This window comes from Andrena cerasifolii, chromosome 11 (assembly GCF_050908995.1).
Source record: "Andrena cerasifolii isolate SP2316 chromosome 11, iyAndCera1_principal, whole genome shotgun sequence".
Taxonomy (NCBI): domain Eukaryota; kingdom Metazoa; phylum Arthropoda; class Insecta; order Hymenoptera; family Andrenidae; genus Andrena; species Andrena cerasifolii.
Genome location: NC_135128.1, coordinates 12302729 through 12323581, shown reverse-complemented (window position 1 = coordinate 12323581; position 20853 = coordinate 12302729). Strand labels below are relative to the sequence as shown.

General features: G+C 43.4%; 4 protein-coding genes across 7 annotated transcripts in view; 2 read left to right on the top strand and 2 right to left on the bottom strand.

Moving 5' to 3' along the window:
• Mtp (microsomal triacylglycerol transfer protein) overlaps positions 1–2848 on the top strand; it is a 53020-nt gene extending 50172 nt beyond the window's left edge. For both annotated transcript variants that reach the window (XM_076823002.1, XM_076823001.1), the window contains exon 6: positions 586–2848. In XM_076823002.1, coding sequence (XP_076679117.1) covers positions 586–2331 — 1746 coding nt within the window. In that variant the 3' untranslated portion in view covers positions 2332–2848. The remainder of the gene's footprint in view (positions 1–585) is intronic.
• LOC143374699 (uncharacterized) lies at positions 1485–5108 on the bottom strand. The gene has a single exon (XM_076823043.1). The coding sequence runs from the start codon at positions 4007–4009 to the stop codon at positions 2999–3001; it is 1011 nt and encodes a 336-aa protein (XP_076679158.1). The 5' UTR covers positions 4010–5108; the 3' UTR covers positions 1485–2998.
• On the top strand, positions 5108–18122 carry LOC143374684 (long-chain-fatty-acid--CoA ligase 1). 2 transcript variants are annotated; one of them, XM_076823011.1, is made up of 9 exons: positions 5108–5252; positions 5335–5477; positions 7380–7503; positions 9627–9963; positions 10404–10872; positions 13956–14246; positions 16181–16402; positions 17026–17343; positions 17736–18122. In XM_076823011.1, the coding sequence occupies exons 1-9, from the start codon at positions 5243–5245 to the stop codon at positions 17871–17873; spliced, it is 2052 nt and encodes a 683-aa protein (XP_076679126.1). In that variant the 5' UTR covers positions 5108–5242; the 3' UTR covers positions 17874–18122. The 2 variants fall into 2 exon arrangements, with proteins under 2 accessions (XP_076679126.1, XP_076679127.1); XM_076823012.1 differs by lacking the exons at positions 5108–5252; positions 5335–5477 and adding an exon at positions 6571–6841.
• Positions 17093–20842, bottom strand: Vti1a (Vesicle transport through interaction with t-SNAREs 1a). 2 transcript variants are annotated; one of them, XM_076823055.1, is made up of 6 exons: positions 20707–20842; positions 19840–20132; positions 19649–19707; positions 18985–19332; positions 18689–18906; positions 17093–17333 (listed from the first exon to the last, which is right to left on the bottom strand). In XM_076823055.1, the coding sequence occupies exons 2-5, from the start codon at positions 19931–19933 to the stop codon at positions 18748–18750; spliced, it is 660 nt and encodes a 219-aa protein (XP_076679170.1). In that variant the 5' UTR covers positions 19934–20132; positions 20707–20842; the 3' UTR covers positions 17093–17333; positions 18689–18747. The 2 variants fall into 2 exon arrangements, with proteins under 2 accessions (XP_076679170.1, XP_076679171.1); XM_076823056.1 differs by lacking the exon at positions 20707–20842 and having other exon boundaries at positions 17093–18241; positions 19840–20129.
• Positions 20843–20853: the final 11 nt, after the last annotated feature.

Genomic DNA, 20853 nt, shown 5'->3' with positions numbered 1-20853 from the left:
TATTGATTTAAAAGCGACTCCCAAGCCAAAGTCAATAGCGTGACAACTACAAAGACTAGGAAGTCTAAAATTATCCTCAGATTATCAACATTGTCCTATGTTTATTTGTACAAAACGAAGGTCACCTGAACACGTGGGAAACTCGAAAGTTTGGTGGCATGATTCATAATTGGTATTCGAAAAATATCTAAAATCTTTGACATACTATTATGTAAGGTACATATAATTATTTCAATTTTACTCAAAGTATTTTATACGTAACAAGTATCATAAAACAGCATATATGTAATATAAAAGTTGTGCAGAGTGGTCCACCAAAAATAGAGTGCCCAATTATCTCCTCTGTACTAATATAAGACTGTAAATTTTATTTTATTGCTTGAATCACGAAGAATAAAAAATTCTTTAAATTCTTAATAATAATCAACTTCTCCTCTCTGATGGACCATTCCTTTTAGTGTCTTCTTAAAATCCACATAGTCTTAACACATCAAGTCACACTGTACAAATACATTTATAAAAATAAGAACACCAATCACCTCTCAGTCTATTTCCTCAAGTAAATATTGTCTGAACAAATTCCAGATGGAACAAACAATCGAAGAATATCGCAACGCTCTCGACAGCAGCGCCCTAGGTACCGCAAAGTCTGCCTCCGCTTTCCTCAAGCTGGTGCCTCTAGTCAAATCCTCCACACCAGACGAGCTCCTGAAACTCCTGAAGAGTCCGCGCTACCGCCAACTGAAACCCCAATTGCTAAACGTGTTTGGTTCCTCGTCAACGTCGGCGAGCCACCAGGCAGCGATGAAGGTCCTCCGGCAAGACGAAGTGGGCGACGACACCGAGACGTACCTCTGGGCCTTATCCCTCTCCCCAACCCCGGACGCAGACGTCGCAAAAAATATCTTGAAGCGTTCAGAAGAAACGCTCCAGAACGACAAAGTGTCAGAAACATTAGCTCTAACAGCAGCAGCGATGGCCCGTCACCTCGAGTCCCCAGCTGCTGTCGAGAAAGCCAGATTGAGCTTGGAGCTTGGATTGGACAGTTGTACAGGGGAGGAGTGCAAAGTGAAGTTCCTCAGGGCCCTGAGGAACTTGAGGAGCAAGGCTGCCATCCCAACTCTGCTGAATTTCGCGACGAGTGAGAGCAAGGCCATCAGCGTGGCAGCTTGGCGAGCACTCGCTGCCCTTCCTAAGCACTCGCTGACCCCTGAAGTCATAGCCACTGCCAATAGAGTCTTCTACCAAATTGGTGGGCCCAAGAGGGACAGCAGTGCTCGAACCCTGGCATTGGATATTATCGTTGAAAGTGGGCCATCCAAAGAGGACATCCGTGGCCTGGTGGAATATCTGGCAGGCACTGATCCTGCCTACGAAATTCGAAAGTACCTGAGCCAACGTTTGGACCAGCTGTCTCAGAAGGACCTTCGACTGGCAGCTGATCTGAACGAGATTCTGGTGACAGCTGGGAAGAGTGTGGCCAATTACAACGTGTTCGCGCAGCGTGGCTTGAGCACTGCCTTCACCAGGAGCTTTCTCAAGTCAACAGACAGCAATGGGTCTCTGGTGACAGTTCAGGAGATCCATTCTGGGTTGCTGAAGCGCGGTATAGTCGACGTGGTGTTGAGCGTGGACAAGCACGAGGAGGCACTGTTCTCTCTGGGACTGTTCGCTGGTGGCCTGGGTAGCTTCGTTTCGACGTCGAGCCAAGAAGAGGATGTTCAGGATGATGAACTAGCCACTGCTGGGATGGAAATTGACTTTCTGGGCGTTGGTATCAGGCCATTCGTCTTCTTCTCAGGGCAAGGAGAGCTGATGGGGCACGTATGGTCTGGCACTGCTTCTAAACGAACAACAGCATTCCAGGCTGTGGCTTCCATTCACAGTTACAACGAGTACGTTCCGTTAGCTTCTGGTATTGTGGCAGAGATGGACGTTCAGGGTGCAGTGAGCTTCGATTTGGCAGGGCAGATACTGCTAAGTCTGTGGTCCAGGACCGCCCAGTCACTGGTGGATCTGAAGGCTGGAGTGGTGATCCAGGGTGGTACCAAGGTGCGTACCGATTTCGTGCAGAGCATGGCCGAGTTCTCGATGACGATGGAGCCGAAGCTGGAGCTGGCCACCGACGTAGACTTCTCTGGGCCAGTGTCCCTGTGCATGAGGCTCAGTCAACCAGAGAATCTCGTCAGGTACCAGGTGTATAAGGTTGAGAGAATAGCTGGCAGCAGGCACAAGCTGAGGAAGACCAGAAGGATGAGGCTGCACAATCCAGGCAGGTCTTATCTTCTGAACCGGAAGAACAACGAAATGTGCTCGAAGGTGTTCAGTTAAGTTTTTGATGACTGCACGCGTTGGCGGAGACGTTGTTACGGGATTTGACAGAGTTTATGAAGACAATGTTACCGAATATATTATTTCCCTCCTTCCATACGTCCCGCGTGGCGCGTTGAAAGTGGCATCGCGCGTGTTGTATAAGTACATATGTGTAATATATTTTTATACTGTGTATCTCGTGCGCTCACTGCTCCGTGTGTCGCGCTTCGAGGGCGTGCAGCTGAGTTTCGTTAATAGAAGACACTTGAAGTCATTCCAAGCTCGATCACTAGGCTTACGTCGTTTTTAATTCGATTGCATTTCTTTGGTTTCTGTTTTTTATCCATTCCTGTCTAATGACCCTCTATGGTCGTTGTGTTCGACAATTTGAAAGGAACAAGTATATGAAAAAGTTCGCAATTAAAATTACAGATGAAATTCGAAAGTATAAGTGTTTAGTTTACCGATTATAGAGGGCTAAAATTACGCGTTAAAGTACACATTAAATTTTATAAAGTAACGTACAAGGAACAAAGCTTAAAGTCTATCACCTCATGAGACCACACAGAATCCTAATTTCGTCACGAAACATTGACAAAATAAATCGTTCGAAATACAAAAATTCGTTCAGCTTTCAATATTTACCATTCGCAGTGTCCAACTCTTATTCCCCAGCAGAACAACCTCAGCGACACCCACACTCCGCGACAACCATGTCTTCGTACCCATACTGATACGTCAAGGTCCCACTAGCATCAAGGTAAAGCAGACTAGTGGGCGCCAGCCTGGTAGGTACGCAGCAAGCTCTTCCAACAGGTTTGTTACCACCTTCAACCCCCTGAAGAGCCCCGTGCACTAGGGTCTGGACGATCGCGTGCTTGGTCGGACTCAGATGGTCGCCAAACGGATAGAAACACTTGCCAGCGCACTGATATGCTTCGTAGCCTGGCGGCGCAACCACCCACTCGTCATACGCTATCAACGCGAAGTCCACGTACAACGGACGACGTCTGCAGGAGTTCCTGCGCCTTCTGCGTGCCCCATCGTCCTCCTCCTGCTCGTCCTCCTGAACAGACCGCCTGGGACGCCTCTTCTTTGTCTTACTATAGCTCAGCAGCAATATAGGGCCATCCCCGCAGGAGCGATAGCCTACTCTCCCATAGACGCGAAGCCTCACGACGTTCCCATCCCTCGCTACCACGGCTGAAGTGACGTTGAACGCCCTCCAACTGTCATCCCTCCTTGACTTGCAGCGTTCCAAGGCGTTCGACCGGTCCAGGTGCACTCTGAGGATATCTCCGGCGACACCCAGCAGCTCCGCTACCTCCAGAGTCTCCACTGGGTCCACTGGTGGCACTGAGAACACTAGCACCCGGGACCCGTCGTTCGTTGGGCCTGACACGTGGATAGGTTGAAGGGCCCTGACAATGTCCACGTCTGATCTCCGGTGGTACAGTTCCAGCATGTACTTGGACACTGCACCGCGGTACTTTCTATGATTCCTGTCGATGGCCCTTCTGCTAGTTCTGTTGGGGAATCGATGAAGCACCGAGGTGGCTGGGATGGAGAGGTCGAACTGTATCGACGCCTTCGCGTGCACGGTGGACGTCTGCCATGAAAACGAGCCTGTCCTCCACAACCCGTAGACGCAAAAGGTCCCAGCGACGAGTAGCAGCAGATACTGAGAGGGACTCATACCGTAAGACACCGCGCAACTCTACCTCAGGAGAGCAGTGATAAATCGCATGATCTCGATACGTTGTCGATCGGTTTCGGCATCGAACTGATGACGGATCCTTGGCCAGCCGGCGAGGCTGAAGGACCGTGCTTAAATAGCTGCCAATCGAGAGCGGGGTTCGAAATTGCCGCTGGAATGTCCTTATCGCCGGCAGACACCACTCGAGCTCGTACTACCCCAACAGGCAGCGATGCTCGTCAGATTCTATTACGCCTGCGTCGCTCTTGGGCCGAGAGCCAGCTTGGGGTGGTTGCTAAGGGATGTTGCAGTGGCAAACATCGATTCGTAGGCTGACGTCATGGCGCTGCATACCTGCGAACGGCCACGACGCCTGTCCCCAGCAAAACTGCTGCCATTCCAAGGATCTCACATCAGTTTCTTCCCGGCATCCGTTGGCTTCGATCTTTTTATTCCCTGCTTGGCCTCCCTCGTGGCGTATACTATCAGCCAGCCTGCCACGAGTCTCGCGCGACAGCTTGGCAAATTAGTTTAACAGTAAGTACGTAGCAGCAGGAGTGGGCAGGTTCTAGTGTCACAGCTACACGTGGGGTTTCGAGTACGCTTTAATCCGATAGAACATGGCGTGGCTGCGGTCTGCCGTGTGATTCGCGTGGACTTATATTAACGTGTATTTTTGCGTTGCTTTAAGAGTTTGCTTGCTTTTTGTAGTTTTCGAGGTTGGTTGGTTGTATCTTGTGTGATACATTTAGTTAGTGAAAGTTCGTTTGCTGATAGTGACGCGTGGTGAAGCGTGGAAGAGTTAGGAATTTAAGTGTCATTCACGAAATTTACAAATTAATGCTTTGAATATGTATATGTATGGGTGACGTTTAAAAGTGAGGATGTCAATATTTATTCCTGTAATTGTTAACTACTTAATGGGCATCGTTATCATTCCATTTATGTTATACAGTGCTTCTAAAGAATTTAGAATAAGTACAAACATCGGAGTTCAGTATTTCCGTTTGCTAATAAGTTTACTTGCAAATTTTTGTAAGTTATTTTAAAATTCAATATGATTAACCATGTTATATTTAAGCTTTCATAATTGTCTAGTGTAGCATCCTGTACGTGAGTGTGAATACAATTTTGTGGATGGATGGATAATTGGACTGCAGAGAATTGAGGGTCAATAAATTAATTGAGAAAGCAATATACTAGGCAGAAAGTGCAGTCTGAAATCGGAAGAAGATGTGGCAGGGTAATACAGAATTGATATCGTAATTATAATTTAAATTCTATATCGAATCAGTCTGAAACGGCTCAAATAATTTCAAACGTAGTGTTACAGTCCGACGAGTATCTGCCTTATTTGGGTGGAGCAGCAGGAATCCTCGTAGTCACTGGAATTGCAGCTTATCATGCAATCAAGCCAAAGTCAAAAGAACCGCTATTTCCTCTTGATACTCAGTCCGTGTTACTTCCGGTGAGTAAACACGCCGCTTCGTGCCATTAATCACGGCTCACCATTGTAATGCTTGGAGAATCAATTAATTTATGAGCACAATGGCAGGTGCAGTTGCAGTTTTGTAAATTGCTGGTTTAATTGTACGATATTACTACCTCTGATAATTCCAATTACTTCCAGAATATAATCAGTTGCAGTTTCATTATACGCTTTTTATTATTATGTAGTTGAATATAAAACAAATCTTGAGATTAAAAATAGTTCATAGTAACATGCTTCTATCTTTTATTTTTTATGTTCGTAATTTGTTAGTGCACTTGGGTTAGTTTCAATATCAACGAAATACACTATCGGAAAGGTAAATATAATATATGATGCATTGAGAGCAAAAATTGAGTTACTAGCAATAATGTATTCCAATATGCTGTACTAATGATATAAAATAAAAAATAAAAATCGATGCGAGTTATTCCGTTTTTGCTCTCATTGCCTCATCTACGAGAATGGTAGTTCTAAGTCTGTATCAATTTAAAGAATATGATATACAAAATGAGACATATATCTTAGTACCTACTCCTGAAAAGCAAATGCAAGTAACTGTGGAATTAGAAGAAAGTCTATCACACGATACGATCTCAATGAGAATCGGCAAACAATTCCAAACACTTGGCCCACGGAGTATCTCTATGAACCCACTCAGAGCATCTAAGTCACCTCCGATCGACCCCCATTCACCTCTCAACGTTCACTCAATATCGAATCATCCTCTCGAGTCGGCCACCCCAGAACGCGATGACATCAATCACTAATACGTCATCCTCGTGTGTTACCGCTCGTAAAACATCTGTCATCCGAGGCAGCGGTCTCAACGAGCACTTTCACGTAGCCTGGCACCCCGTGAAAGCCCTATGTTGATCGATTTTTTTCGCGGCTGGCGATCGTCCAATAAGTTCGGTGGCTGTCGAGGACGACGCTCGCACCACCAGCTCGGTCCACTATATTTAAATATAGTCGAAGTTCGTCGTAGAGGATGGACGGCGGGCTAGTCTTATGTGCGAGCTACTGATAGCAGCGGCTCCTCTCGGTGGAGCAGCAGCAGCACCAGTAGCACTTCTGACAAGCGAAGTGATCGAGGGCTCAACTCTGCGCGACGAAGAGAAGTGTCTGACGCGGGCGTGCGGGCCCGTCTGCTTCCGAATAAACGCGCATCTTCGATCGATAATCACCTGGTGAAGGGATACGTCGGCCTTGCAACACGCTCGTACGGGCATCCTCTGTGCAGCGTCCGCCCGAAGGGACCGAGAGACATGTCGTCGTGTTGTTTCTCCCCCGAGCCCATTCGACCACCGATCGACCTCAGCGATCAGTCCGACACAGTAAAGGTGGAGTGTCTTGGTACACCGTTTAACGCGTCCCCCATTGGATTCTGCCTCGAACGATTACCTTCAACGTGACAGGCACCCCTCGGCGGGATGCTGGGTGTCTTCGTGAACCGTGCTCCGTTAAATCCCCACATTTGCTCATCGTGAACCCTTCCTCGTGACTTAACGCTGTCACGAGCATCTCGCGAGGCTGCATTAGGACCAAGTAAAGAACATTCTGACGAAATCCTCGGCCCCCGTTCGTATCGCTCGAGCCCGTGTGGGTGGGCAGACTTGTTGCACAAGCGACTTGGCGTCGCTAGAGGGACCGGGACGTCGCCTTCTGGGAGCAGAACGGGGTAACACCGGGAAGAGATCCCAACTAGCTTTCTCCGTCAGGGAACGTCCCGCGGGACGGTACCAGTCCCGCCTGCTCCCCCCTCGGCGCGTTACATATATTCGTCCACGCCGCCGGCTATACTTAGATTTGCACTTGGCATTCCGTTACGTAAGCAGAGAATAAGACCAGGATGTTCACGTGTGTGCAAACGTTTTGCAGGGCACCGACCTAATCAGAGTGTCGAGGTTTTATAAGGACAGCAAGGAGGGGAAGTTCGTAAGCTACATTCACGAGGACACGAGAACCCTCTATGAAGGTTTCCGCAAAGGCGCCAAAGAGTCCAGTAAGTGGAATGGTTGCGCGACAAAAGATCGCGCCTCTCTATTCCGTGTGCGTTTTAAATAAACGGGCAGAGTCGGCTGCACGCGGCCGCGTAATGGACCGTTTGGCAAGTGGCTGAGCCGTTTGGTCACGTTCACATCACGGAACACGTTGCGCGGACGCGCGGCCGACTAATAAGCCTCGAGGAACCCTCCGCTTGACGTCCCGCTGATTTATCGCGATCCACCGTCGATCCGCGGACCAACGGCTCGCGATTGCGTTTGTTATTTAATTCGACGTGGTTTTTATTTTTAACCCGCGGCGGAACCCACGCGCGTACGCCTAGGGACGAGACACCTGTCGTCCTCAGGGACGGTTGCTGGTTCGTGGCGTTCATAGCGCTCGCATTACATCAAGCTCGTGGAAATGCGCGTTTCTCGCTGCTCCGGGACGAGAAATGAAACCTAGTCGATGTTCGAATGAACGAAGAGGGCTTAATAGTGAGGCTGCTTTTGTTGGGAATTGCTCGTGATAGTATGTAGAAGCGTTTCTAAGCTACTAAAGAGCGAAGATATTTTTTATAGTATTTTCTTCATTTTGTATATTAAGTAGACGACGCTTAAATTTTGGAATTCTTGCTCAGGTGTGTGAAAACTAGCAAAGATGATCTTTGTTGGAGTAGTGTTGGAAGGGGGTAAGGGGACTGGAGCTAGGCAAATGGTGCGACTGGATTTATTTTACTTAGGCTATTAGGTCCCACGGAGAATTTTGTTTTGGGTTTTAATTATTCATTTGAAGAACTCTTTATGCAGGGTGTCACCGAAGTGACTGTATAATATGAACGGGGGTGGTTCTAGGTGGTGAAGGAATACCTACGTATCTAATGTGGCTCTAGTGTTGATGCGATCACCTTAAAATAAACTCATACATAAAAAAAATACCTGGGTAGAAAATATAGAATAATATCTTTTCTTGCGTGACTTCGTTTTCAAGAAAGTCAGAGTAGTTCTATCTAATTAGAAACTGGCAGACTGGGATAGTAAAAATGGTGGAAATGCACAGATGAAATGAATAACTTGTCCAAAAATAAGTCGAATTGTGCAATAACTTCTATTCGAACGAGGCTTTGTTTTCGTTACCTAATGCCATGCAGAAAAATATTCTTCAGTTGTTTGACTAAGATCATGTGTAGGATTAGCGGGAAGAGATTCTGTAAAGTGCTTTAAAATGAATCGAACATAGTGTTTACGGAAGTGTACACGCACTATGTTATACTTAACGTGATTTGTAATGTTGTGGAAACGAGGCGGTGGAATATGATTCTCATGATGATGATTTTCAGAGGGAACACATTGATTCAGATACACGTCAAATCTGCGCAAACCGGGCAAAGAGCCAGGAAATATCCGATATAGTATTATGGGATCATCTCTCAAGCGAGAGAGTTTGAAAACTCGATAAGTGGATTCTTCAGGTATCGTTACGACAATAAAGAAACATATTTCGCGATTTGATGACAGATAAATATTCCGTGGGGCCTGATATTCAGAAAATATATAACATCACACTGAAATTACTGATACACGAATACTTCTCAATAATACAACCTATAACTTCTATATCTTCACTATGCTCACTATACACTCATCTACAACGTTCTACCAATCCCAAAAACTATCTGTTAACCCATAAAAACAACAATTCTTCTGATACATCCACTGGATAAACTCTCAGCCTTAAACCCTTCCACACAAAATCGACTCAAAAATCTCAGTAATCGTTTCGGAGAAAGCGTAAAATCGTCAATCCAACGAGCGTTTTTCGTTCAAACGACCATACATCATAATTCTTGAGCAAAATGTTTCTCTAATAACACAGCCAGAGCGCGATCATAAATATCATGCATCCTCGACTAATTTTCCACGCCGCGTCTAAAGCTCCTCCACGCGCCCGTGCCTTCTGTGTCAAATTCGCCGATTCCCTGACACGTCCGCGAACACGAGTTGGCAGGCCCCACGTTACCAGCAACAATTAAAATTCTTCGGCTACTGCGTCGTACGGCCTTCCATTCACGTGAAACGCGCACTTCCCAGTCGGTCTTGTCCCGTGATCATTAGCCGTTGGCATCTTCTTCTTGACTCGCAGACAATGGCCCCTGTCTGGGCTGGCGTGACGGACCCAACAAACCATACCAATGGCTTCATTACAACGAGACGCTGCTGCGAGCGAAGAATTTCGGCTCCGGATTGGTGTCCATGGGCCTCCCGCCAGGCTCCCACACTCTCATAGGCCTCTACTCCCAAAACTGCCCCGAATGGATCCTCACAGAGCAGGCCTGCTACACGTACTCCCTCGTGGTCGTGCCACTGTACGACACGCTGGGCCCCGACGCCTGCGCCTTCATCATCAACCAGGCTGAGATCAACCTGGTGGTGTGCGAGAACGACCAGAAGTGCAACTTGCTGCTCGATAAGGCGCCTAGGTATGTATATACGCGAGATAAGGTGATTTCTCAGTTTTTCAGTGGGATATATAAAACTGTATATGAGATTCTTCAGGCTTTTTGTGACATCAGTTGTGGTAGGTGACGTTCAATATGTTCTTGAACAAGTGACTTCGGTTTCCTTAGAATTCCAAGAGAATTCAGGAACTTGGAGCATTCTTACTGAGTATGTAATTGTCATAAGTAAATGTAGACTGATGGAATTTGTGGACACACTAACAGTTAACTACATATTCTTATAAGTGCTCCATATCCTAGCCTCTTTGAAACAAGAAACACTTTCTTGATGGATTCAGGTTTCCCAGTTACCCTTCTTAATGCAACACCCCCATTGCACATTTCACAATATAAGGCTCGCAACATGGTAGCCTGGACATTTCCACCCAGAGGGTTGACCCATGCAAATCCTTCCTCTTCAGATGTCTGAGGAAGCTGGTAGTGATAAAAGATATGCGGCCGGCGACGCAGCAGAGGGCGAAGAACCGCGGCGTCGATTTGGTCAGGTTCGAGGATGTCGAGCGTCTGGGCGCGCAGAAGAATCATCCGGAAGTGCCGCCAAAATTGAACGACCTGTGCACGGTGTGCTACACTTCGGGGACCACGGGCAACCCAAAGGGGGTGATGCTGACCCACCAGAACGTGATGGCAGGCGTGTGCGCGGTCCTGCTGCAGCTCGGCGACCAGAAGCCCTCGAACAAGGACACGATGATCAGCTTTTTGCCTCTGGCACACATGTTGGAACGGTGCTGCGAGAACGGCATGTACATGGTGGGCGGGTCCGTGGGCTTTTACAGCGGTGACATCAAAACGTTGTCCGAGGATATGAAAGCCTTGAGGCCTACCGTGATGCCAGCGGTCCCGAGGCTCTTGAATCGAATGTACGACAAGGTGAGTACCGCTTGCGAAATCTGACAAGTTTCCCAATCACCCTGCGCTCCCCGAGCCGGATTCCAACCTTTGCGGCCATCTGGTCACTCGAGAACCGTCTCGCTGCTTGAACCTCGAACTTGGGGCTCTAGGGGTCTCTAACTTCACTGATGTGCTAGGTGGTTTTCATTGGAGGTTGTCGATTGAATCAGAAGCTAGATTTTGTGAACACTATTAACACCTAACAGAGGACTGTTGCTATGAGTAGTAAAACTGTTTGGGGAACCCTACTACGCGTTTCGGATCTTTCCTGACCCATTCGTGTTTCTATTTCTTGAGGATTCTTCTAGCTTTGAGAAAAATGTAAGGATATTGCTGTTGATATGTGGGCTTCTCTATTATGTTAAATGTATAGCTGAACTGAAGGCTGTGATGGGGTTAAGATGAACTATTGTAATACTTGTAGTAATAGGAATTGAAATTGGGAGAAGATAATAGAGATGAATAGAGGGATGAACAGGAAAGATCACGTTTCTAAAAGTAATATTTTTAAATGACAGCTTTAGAAGCAGCTTTGAGTAGTTTGGAAGGCGAAAAGAAATAAGCACTGCGAAAATAGTAGTTTTGAGAAAGACATGTGATTTGGCAACCCAGAAGGAATGTGTAGGTACCTAGATCGAAAACTAAGAAAAATTTTCAATTTGTATGGAATTGTATGGATTTATATGGAGTGATCATTTCTTCGTGTTAAGATTTGATTGCTTAGGCGAAACACGTGCCCACCAATTAGTTCAAATGATCGAGATTCTTCAGTACTTATAGATTACTTTACCTATTCTTCGATTCCTTAACTCAATTTTTGTGAAACATACAAATAGGAATTACTACCCACTAGTAGCTTATTTGCCTAATTTCTTAATCACAAATATACCTCCCAGACTCTATTATCCACGAATTTAAGTACAACTGAAAATGAAACAGGAGTAGGATAAAAATTCTTTAATACTTATTTCAGTAACTATGGATTATTTCACAGAATGTAGTACGCAATTATGCGTTGCTAATTGATGCTCGACAAATTCTCTCTGCCAACAAAATAAATTTCTCCCAGTTTCTTCCACAGGTTTAAAGATTGTCCTGTTTACAATTTCGGATGCTGCGGCGGGCGCTCAAGTTGTATTCTTAGCGATCAAAGTTATCGGATGATCAGAAGACGTAGATGTTTTCTTGTGCCCATTGAGGTGCAAGGACAGCTGGTGCTGAATAGCCTATAGAAAATTCCGTTCCACATATATCGAGGTATTCAGTTGTGTATCGCGATTCCGCCTCGATAGAATCGACGTGCAGGAAGATATTTTTACGCCCAACGGTGTATCAAAGTGCAAGGACGCGCGCGCCAAGTAATTTATACTGGGCAATTTATCGAGAAGTGAATTGTAGAGATTGTGGTTACTTCAACGAATTCCTCTCGCACATTTGTCAAAAATAATTTGATGGGTGGTCCAGCCATGTCTGACATTCAGTCTGACGGACAGTTGCATTAGTGAAATTATCCAGACGCATAAACGCACCGGTTCCTCGATGAAGCTGACATGGGTGCGTGATGTATTTCACATTCTTAAGTTCTGCTTTGATGATTCAGCAATCAATTCTTATCCGTGGGTTCTAATGTAGTCGCACTGTTCTTTTTATTTTTGGAAACAGACGTTGCAATATCTAGATCCATTTGAAGCAGAGGTTCCAGTGACTTTAATTGAGGTATTCTTCTACGTCTGATGTGTCTGTAAAATTTCTTGCACGGGTATGGAAAGCTCACTGCGAACTGAATTCCCGTGACTCTGCATCGACGCAAACGAGATGTCAGACTCGTTTGGGTCATCAGTGTCTCTCGACGCTACCCTGGCAAACGATGAGGATGCCACGTATAACACGTCGAAACAGGTGGAGACGAACCCATCTCCACCGTGACCCTGAAATCTCGAATGAATGGAATTCGCGCATTGTGCGTTGTTTATGCGATAAATCTACGTATTAAATTCGTGACATTAACATGTATTCTTTGCATGTTGCATGCTGATGCTCTTTCGTCGCGTGATACATCAAACGATATGAGATTGTTTCATGAGAAAAGCGAATTGACTGGTACTTACAATAATTAATTGTGCGAGCTGAAACTTCTTAGACGTACAAGTACTTGTCGAGCATTTATCGATTTCTTTGCGAACGAATTATGGGAAACTAGACAAAAATGGGATTATATAATTAATTGTGCAAATAATTGTAGACTACTGAAGGGCGTAAGTCCATTTTGAAGAACACCTGCTTGCCTTTATTTTGGGGATTCCTAATTGAGTTCCAAGTGATTTAAGAAGTTACAACTTGTTGCACAAGATGGACGCAATTGGCAAATAAGATATGACTTTGGTTTCATTCGAGATATGGTTTCTTAGAATCTATTTAAGACTAGATACTTATGTTAACACTAATTCGTTTGAAGTCTGCAGAAGCAGTGTATTTAACTCGTTGAAACCAATGATCAAAACATTCTTCAAGAATATTCATTGCAAGATAAGCCTCTGTCAGCTCGGAAATAAATCGAATAGAAATAGCTTGCAGACAAATTGAAAGCAAAACGGACTAACCCACGTTGAAAAAAAAATTTTTTTTCCTATTTTATATGAGTAGTACAGCGTATTGGAATGTATTATTGCGACTAACTGAATTTCGCAAAAAATGTGGTTTAGTCGCAAAAAAGCTCGCCCAAGATCGAGTTTCCCTCGAGAATTAGCAGAAGAAGAGCGTAGAAACGAGAACAACGTAGCGTTTCTAGGAATGCTTGCTTAGATTTCAAAATCGTCAGAGTGAAGTTTGAAATCGGAGGGCCGCTTTGGCAGCCATTAGGTCCAGATGTGCGCGCGATCAGCCGCTTCTTCCGCGGAACCGCAAATCGTTCAACCGACGAATCGATCGTTCAAACGGACCGACGTTTATCCACCCAGTTTGCCAACGTCCCCTGCGAAAACGTAGCTTTCAAGCTCGACGTCTGGATTAGCCGTGTTAAATATAGAATCCAACAGTGACCGGTTCCAATCGGCGTGTTGCAGGTCCAAACTGAACTTCAGAGCTCGTGCCTGAAGAGGCTGGTGTTCAGCATGGGGATGCGAGCGAAGGAGGCGGAGATCAAGAAGGGGATCATCAGGAACAACAGTATTTGGGACAAGTTTGCTTTCGGGAAGATCAAAGAATCGACTGGCGGAAGACTGAGACTGATGGTCGTAGGATCTGCCCCGCTCGCGGGAAATGTCCTCACGTTCGCCAGGTGCGCTCTAGGGTGCCTCGTCGTCGAGGGTTACGGGCAAACAGAGTGCTGTGCACCGGTCACTCTTACGATTCAGGTTGGTACCCAAAAATGGCATACAACTAACACGAAACTTGAACCGAACCGATGAGCTGAACCTGGTACTTTCACCTCGCCAGAAGGTAAAAGAATAGAGAGAATAGCTAGTGTTAGCCAAAATACGATCACTCAAGTTAAACAATTTTTTATCAGGAAGCTTCGAAGTAGTCTTAGAACTTGAAAAGTTTTTAGCTATTTAGAGCTACCAAAAGGTATTGCTACTGCAAATTTCAAGAAAATATTTTCTATCTCTTTTTATTGGCATTCGTGTGATTTTAATCGAAATATGACACCTTCAACACCACCAAAGTAAGTTTTTGTATCATCAGAGAACATTTACTTATCCACATCCCCATAGTAGTTGGAATAATGGTAGATTCTATTGCGCCCAAACCAAACAGGCGTCAAATTGCTTGCTTTCGAGCGCGTCTATCGTTTAACCGTGCCATACGCGAGTAATGTTATATCAAATGGAATGCAAAAAGGGGGAACAAGTGCAGTGCATGTTAACAGACGTTTCAGCTCGAGGCGAATACATATACTTCGCGTCTAGAGCGGAGGAGGCGGTCAATAAACGCTCCGCAAATAAATCGCTTGTGCGCCCGCTGAGTTTAAGTCGCGGGATATAGTCTGTAGAGAGGTAGAAAAACAGCTATAGAGCATTGAAAAATAAATCAGCGCGCGGCTATTATCAAGTTTGAGCATCCGCCTGTGACTCGCGCGGTGTGCCTTCGCGATTCTAGCTTTGCAAATGAAAAGAGCTCATAGAATGTTATTCTTCCCGAAGTTTCAAAAGTTTGAATTTTTTATTACACTACAACCAGGTATAAATAATACGAATTAGCTACGTCTTTATCCAAATTTGACTACATTAAAATAATAACGTAATCTTCTGTACCAAAATTAAATTATAGAAGTCTTTTCTATGATCTAAAAATAAATGTAGGTATCGCTGTTGCAAGTGTTTCCAAAGAGAAACAGGATAACGGAGAGGAGAAAAATGCAAGAATAATGACCAGCGAATTGTTTCGATGAGATCATCCGATTTTAGTGGAAGCCTGCCTAATGATCAAGTGACACGCATAGTTGCTATTCTTATCATATTTGCTGGTATCGACGTGGTTAGACGAGCACGAGCTAATATTTATAGGTGACCGTAAATATATATTTATATCAGCCCCTGTGGTAAAAAAATGTGCAACCACGCGCCAAAGCACGTGGCTCGCCACGTCAATTGCGGAATCGAGCGAGAACCGTAGATACAGGTACACGAAATCTGTGCAACTGGGTGCAAAACGTTGCACTGCTTCGGAATACTCGCCAATTGTTCCCCTGATTTATTTAGGTACAACATTGCATGCTTCCCAATATCTCGAAGGACAGAATATATTGTACGCGGTTGGATCTGCTAAGAATGTTCTGAAATTCAAAGCATTTTCTGTAACTGCTCGGGATGAATCATTTGAAAGCTCGCGATAACAAGTAGCCACATTAAATGAGAGGTGTTTTCAACATAAAGTAGATGTATGCACAACTCTGTGTACAACTGACGATGAGACGAGATATTTGCTGCTTAATTTCGATAGAGAAATTAATAAATTGGCACACAATTATTCAATTTAGGAAAGCACAATTATACGGATGGAAACATGTAAAATGAAACAAATATTCATTAGATAACTCGCAAACATATTATGCAAAAGATACTTGATACTTTTGTTTCTTTCTTCCCCTGAAATTCCCACAAGGTAACCCATAAATTCTTTTTAAAAAACATATGATACATACGAAGTGCATCTCTGATTAGAAAGCTAACAATAAGAATTAAAGGTAACGAAGACAAAAGAATAATTGAATTTTCACTATTAATTGCTTTCATGCTTAGAGTAATCAAAACTTTTACTTATCTATACGTTCTCGCAACTACCGTAGGGTGATCATTTACCGGAACACGTGGGACCACCGGTCGCTTGCTGCTGCGTTAAATTAGTGGACGTCCCGGAAATGGAATACTACGCCAAGAAAAGCAAAGGCGAGGTGTGCGTGAAGGGCACCAACGTCTTCGTTGGATACTTCAAGGATCCGGAAAAAACGGCGGAAGTTATCGACGAATATGGATGGCATCACACAGGGGACATCGGCATGTGGTTGCCTGTAAGATAGGAACTTATTAACAAAATTTCCACAAAAAAATTCACATTATTTTCGTCATTAGAGTATTATATCATATAAATTTTTATCATGTTATTTACTATAAATTTCTTTAAAGCTTACATTGAGCTAATAAGAGAAGCTATTCACTACGGATCATTTCTTAATCAACAGACATCGTGTTCAACACATGTTCAGTATTTTAGTTTTTATTAGGGATGGGTTTCTCGAAGCGTCGAAACCCAAGAAAGTTTCGAGTTTCGAGAATTCGAAACTGCACTTTTTTCGTAACTCAAAACTTTCGACACCCAGATAAGAAGAAGTATAAAATCAAAGAATCATTCGCAGCGTACCTCGAGAATTTGTATACTGTTATATTTTTGTTTGTATTTTATTTAACTATAGTCAGTAGAGATTTATGTAAAAATTTTCTTCACTTCAGTTTTTATAAAGCAAGATATTCCACTTACGAAATAAAATTAGCACTTCAAGTTTTGAGAGTTTCGGGTTTCGAAGCCTTACAAAATTTCGGATTTGAGTTTCGAGGATTTAAAATTTCACGCCCCTTTTATCAGTATGTGTGTATATACGAGTACATTAATTTTACGGTAATTTGCTCCTCGCAGAACGGAACGCTGAAGATAATCGACCGGAAGAAACACATCTTCAAGTTGTCGCAGGGAGAATACATAGTTCCAGAAAAAATCGAAAATATTTATTTACGCAGTCAATATGTACATCAAGTATTCGTCCACGGGGAGTCCCTGAAATCTTGCGTCGTAGGAATAGTGGTGCCGGATGTGGATGTCGTGAAATGTTGGGCGGTGGAGAACGGTATACCAGGCACGTTAAGCGTGCTGTGTGCCAACCCACAGGTTAAACAGTTGATCCTGGATGACATGCTTGCATGGGGAAAAGAAGCTGGCCTTAAATCCTTCGAACAGGTAAACAATATAATACCTACTATTAACATTTATTCATTTAACAGACCTTCAGTGACTTTATTCCGGTAGCAAGGAAGTTTACAATACACGCATTCATATTAATCTGGATTTCACACATCACGTTGGTATCAGTGATCTATTCTAGGCAACCCCTCTATTTTTCTATATATGCTGGTTAAATTAGAACACTTTTATCACAATTCACGTGTTAAACTTTCTTCTACCACCATAATGCATGTAAACGAAAAAAGATACATACTAATTCAGACAAATTAAAGCGTTTTTAGATTAATTTGTATCCTGTAACATGTTTTTTATTGAAAATATCGAAACACTTTGTACTCTAACACGACAGGGATGAAACACAAGGATTTCTTCTCTGTTAACCATAGGTGAAAGATATTTATTTGCATCCGGACCCGTTCTCCGTGCAGAATGGCCTTCTCACGCCAACATTGAAGGCAAAACGGCCTCAGTTGAAAGACTACTTCAAACCCCAGATAGAGGATCTCTACAGACATTTGGACTGACCAGACTGAACATTCGTTTTGACTTGTTTTCATTAGCAATGGGAGCAGCAACGACAGGAAGGATCGCAAACGCCTTTTGTGTCGCATTCACTGAAATCACTTCCGTCATCGAATACTCGTTACTACGCGATACTTTTATTATATATTCATTTTCACAATTACATAGCGACGCATTGAAAGAAAAAGCACCGTTTTAGGCTATTAAGATAATTGACAATATTATAAGTAATAAAATGGGTTATTATTAGGCGCGTTTGAATTTCACTTCACTATAATCCTTCGATACTTCTCACGTATATTTACAATCTTTGCCGTCCCCCGTCCTTGTATTTTTATACGGATGATTACCGCTCTTATGGACTATCCACCTATAGTTGTATATTTTTATTAATAACAACGATTAGTGGGATTTCGGATTTAGTATAAAGTTGGACATTTGGACGTACACAAAATACAATTGGGCAAGTGAGCGGTATGTAAATGAATACGGACGAAGGCAGTGGAAACGATTCTGAACAGTTTTAGACGTTTTAATATGTTACGCTTGTTACCAACATTATAAATGGGCAGGTGACCTTTTGTTATTACTAATAATTATAACCATATTCTTGCTGGTATGGAACTTACATGAAATCGATATAAAATCGATACGGAACTGACATAGAAAACGGAGGATACATATTTAATTATGATTTAAGGTGATCAAAATGAGTGGAGAGATTAATAAAAGGGTATGGTACGACATTACTTCGATTTATAATTTAATAATCACCTAACAGACAATGTATTCGATAGTGATAGCGTTTGAAACTCACTGATAATAAATATGGCTTCCGAGCCTAATTCCGATCGATAGATCGCGTTGCTTGTTTCTTTAGCTGCTGGACTTGAAACTGTAGTAAACGAGGAAGCAAGCAACAATTACTAGCGTTAATGCTACGCCTGCTAAAATAATTTTTTGCTGAACGCTTCTGAAAATCATTCCTGATAACAACCGAGATCCTCGCCCCAGCTCTGCATCTGTCTCTCGTAACTAAAACAATGAAATTCGGTTTCGCATGATAAAGAAAACCTACCTGATTTTTAAAAATAGATCAAATCGATATCTTACTCTTCCCCTCCCCTTTTGGATCGTCTCTCTCTGCTCGTGCAATTCCTTTAAAACGTGGGAACCAATTTCTTCTGTTTCTAGTACCATTCGATAACCATTCTGTAAAGTTCTACCAGTGCGATCTATTCTCTCTGAAGTATCCAACAATCTCTTCTTCTGATCTTCTGTGATATTGCTTTCCCAAGAGTCTTCTCTACTCATTTCAATGCTCTCATCTTTCGGCCTCTTAGCCAATTGAAATTCTTGCGCCAATCTCTTTAATTCAGCTCTATGACTTTCCACGCGACCACGTAATCGGTCACGGGCAGCACCGTTCACCCCACGAACCTCCAGCTCGATTTGCTCGAGCTGAAAGTCCAACACGTAACATTATACATCAAACATTACTAGAACTCTTGTCTACGGTATTGATACAATCACAAAACAAACAGTAAGTTTCATAGCCTGGCAATGAAGTGTTAAAACAGGTAGTAAAGCGCAAGTGATTCTCCACTTTTTTATCAACTTTTTTAATACTCATGACAAAGCAGAAATTGACGGAGAATCGATTCTAACCCTAGAGTATAACCCCTCCTACAAACTCCTCGTGATTACTCATCAATTGAAAGCTCTTATTTTTTATAGACGACCTAAGTTTAAAGAAATAGCCAATATATGTTATTACCAGCTCCTGGGCCTCCTCGATCTGTCTGTCCACATCTTGAACGAAAGCTCGTTTCTCATCTGTAAATTACGTCACCTGTATCGATTATTGTTGTTTAATAACGTCAGGAAGTGGAGACCGTTCGCTTTAAGCACAGCGATCTGTGGCTCGCGGCGAAGCGATCTCTACGATTCGGATGTTCTCGTACTTACTGCCGCTTTGTGTTCTTATTTTACCGATCTTTGCGGTAATGTCAGCTGTCAAAACGGCGTATTGTTGCTCATAGTTGTCAATGAGCGACGCCATCTTGTATTTCCATTGAAGCCAAGTAAATGGGAGGGCAAACTACACTGAACTACACGTTCACTCGCATGCACGCACCACTGACTCGCACAGCTGCGTTCCGAAATCAGCTGGTTGCAATGGTAGCCGACATTTTGCATCTACTAGCGATCGTTTACACAGAAAGATAGTGGACTGACAGCTGATCGTTGATCGCTTTGATCTTTTATTTGGGAAAATATAAATAAACAATTGATACGCAATAACCGATTAAGATACTGAGGAATGTATATCAAATTCGAAGCTAAAGCAGCATCTAAGCTGTGGTTTAACTTTGCTCGCTCAAATTGTAGAATAGAACACATTTTTATTACCTATGTTTATTAAAATTGTAACTTGTGCAAATATATATACAGGCTTGCTAGTGGTGGTTCATGTTTAGATTATTGTTCCATTTGGTCGATAAATAGTTTCAAATGGATTTCTTATATCGTACGAAATAATCTAACTGATAAGTCAAATTTATCAGTTCGTAAGAGCTTTCCACCTCCTTTATCAATATCTGCATCGATATCATTCAGCGCGATATGAGTGAGGGGAACTTAAACAGAAAATGAATTTTACAATTAAATGAAATATAGAGTGACCTAAACTGAAATTCTTGTATAAACCTGTATAAGTTTGCATGCGCCAACAATTATAACGACAACATCATTACGACCAAAATTTCAACAATAATGGTTAACATAAATAAATAAAGCTGAACGCATTACAACCATTCATAAAATCTTTGCTACCTCCCAGATCTATTCGGCGATGCATCCGTCATAGCGCCATGTTTCTACATGACACGTCTTCAAAAACCAGCGAACACGACTAGAACACGAAATTCATGAAAAGTAACTTACGAAACACCTTTTCGCTGATTCTTCCATCGGATTGAG

Coding starts and splice junctions, on each gene's coding strand:
- LOC143374699 (XM_076823043.1), bottom strand. CDS start 4,009: ATGAGTCCCTCTCAGTATCTGCTGCTACTCGTCGCTGGGACCTTTTGC.
- LOC143374684 (XM_076823011.1), top strand. Junction 7,504..9,626: donor CAAAGGCGCCAAAGAGTCCA/GTAAGTGGAATG, acceptor CTTGACTCGCAG/ACAATGGCCCCTGTCTGGGC. Junction 10,873..13,955: donor TGAATCGAATGTACGACAAG/GTGAGTACCGCT, acceptor GGCGTGTTGCAG/GTCCAAACTGAACTTCAGAG.
- Vti1a (XM_076823055.1), bottom strand. CDS start 19,933: ATGGCGTCGCTCATTGACAACTATGAGCAACAATACGCCGTTTTGACA. Junction 19,708..19,839: donor AATAAGAACACAAAGCGGCA/GTAAGTACGAGA, acceptor CGTAATTTACAG/ATGAGAAACGAGCTTTCGTT. Junction 19,333..19,648: donor TCGAGGAGGCCCAGGAGCTG/GTAATAACATAT, acceptor TTGGACTTTCAG/CTCGAGCAAATCGAGCTGGA.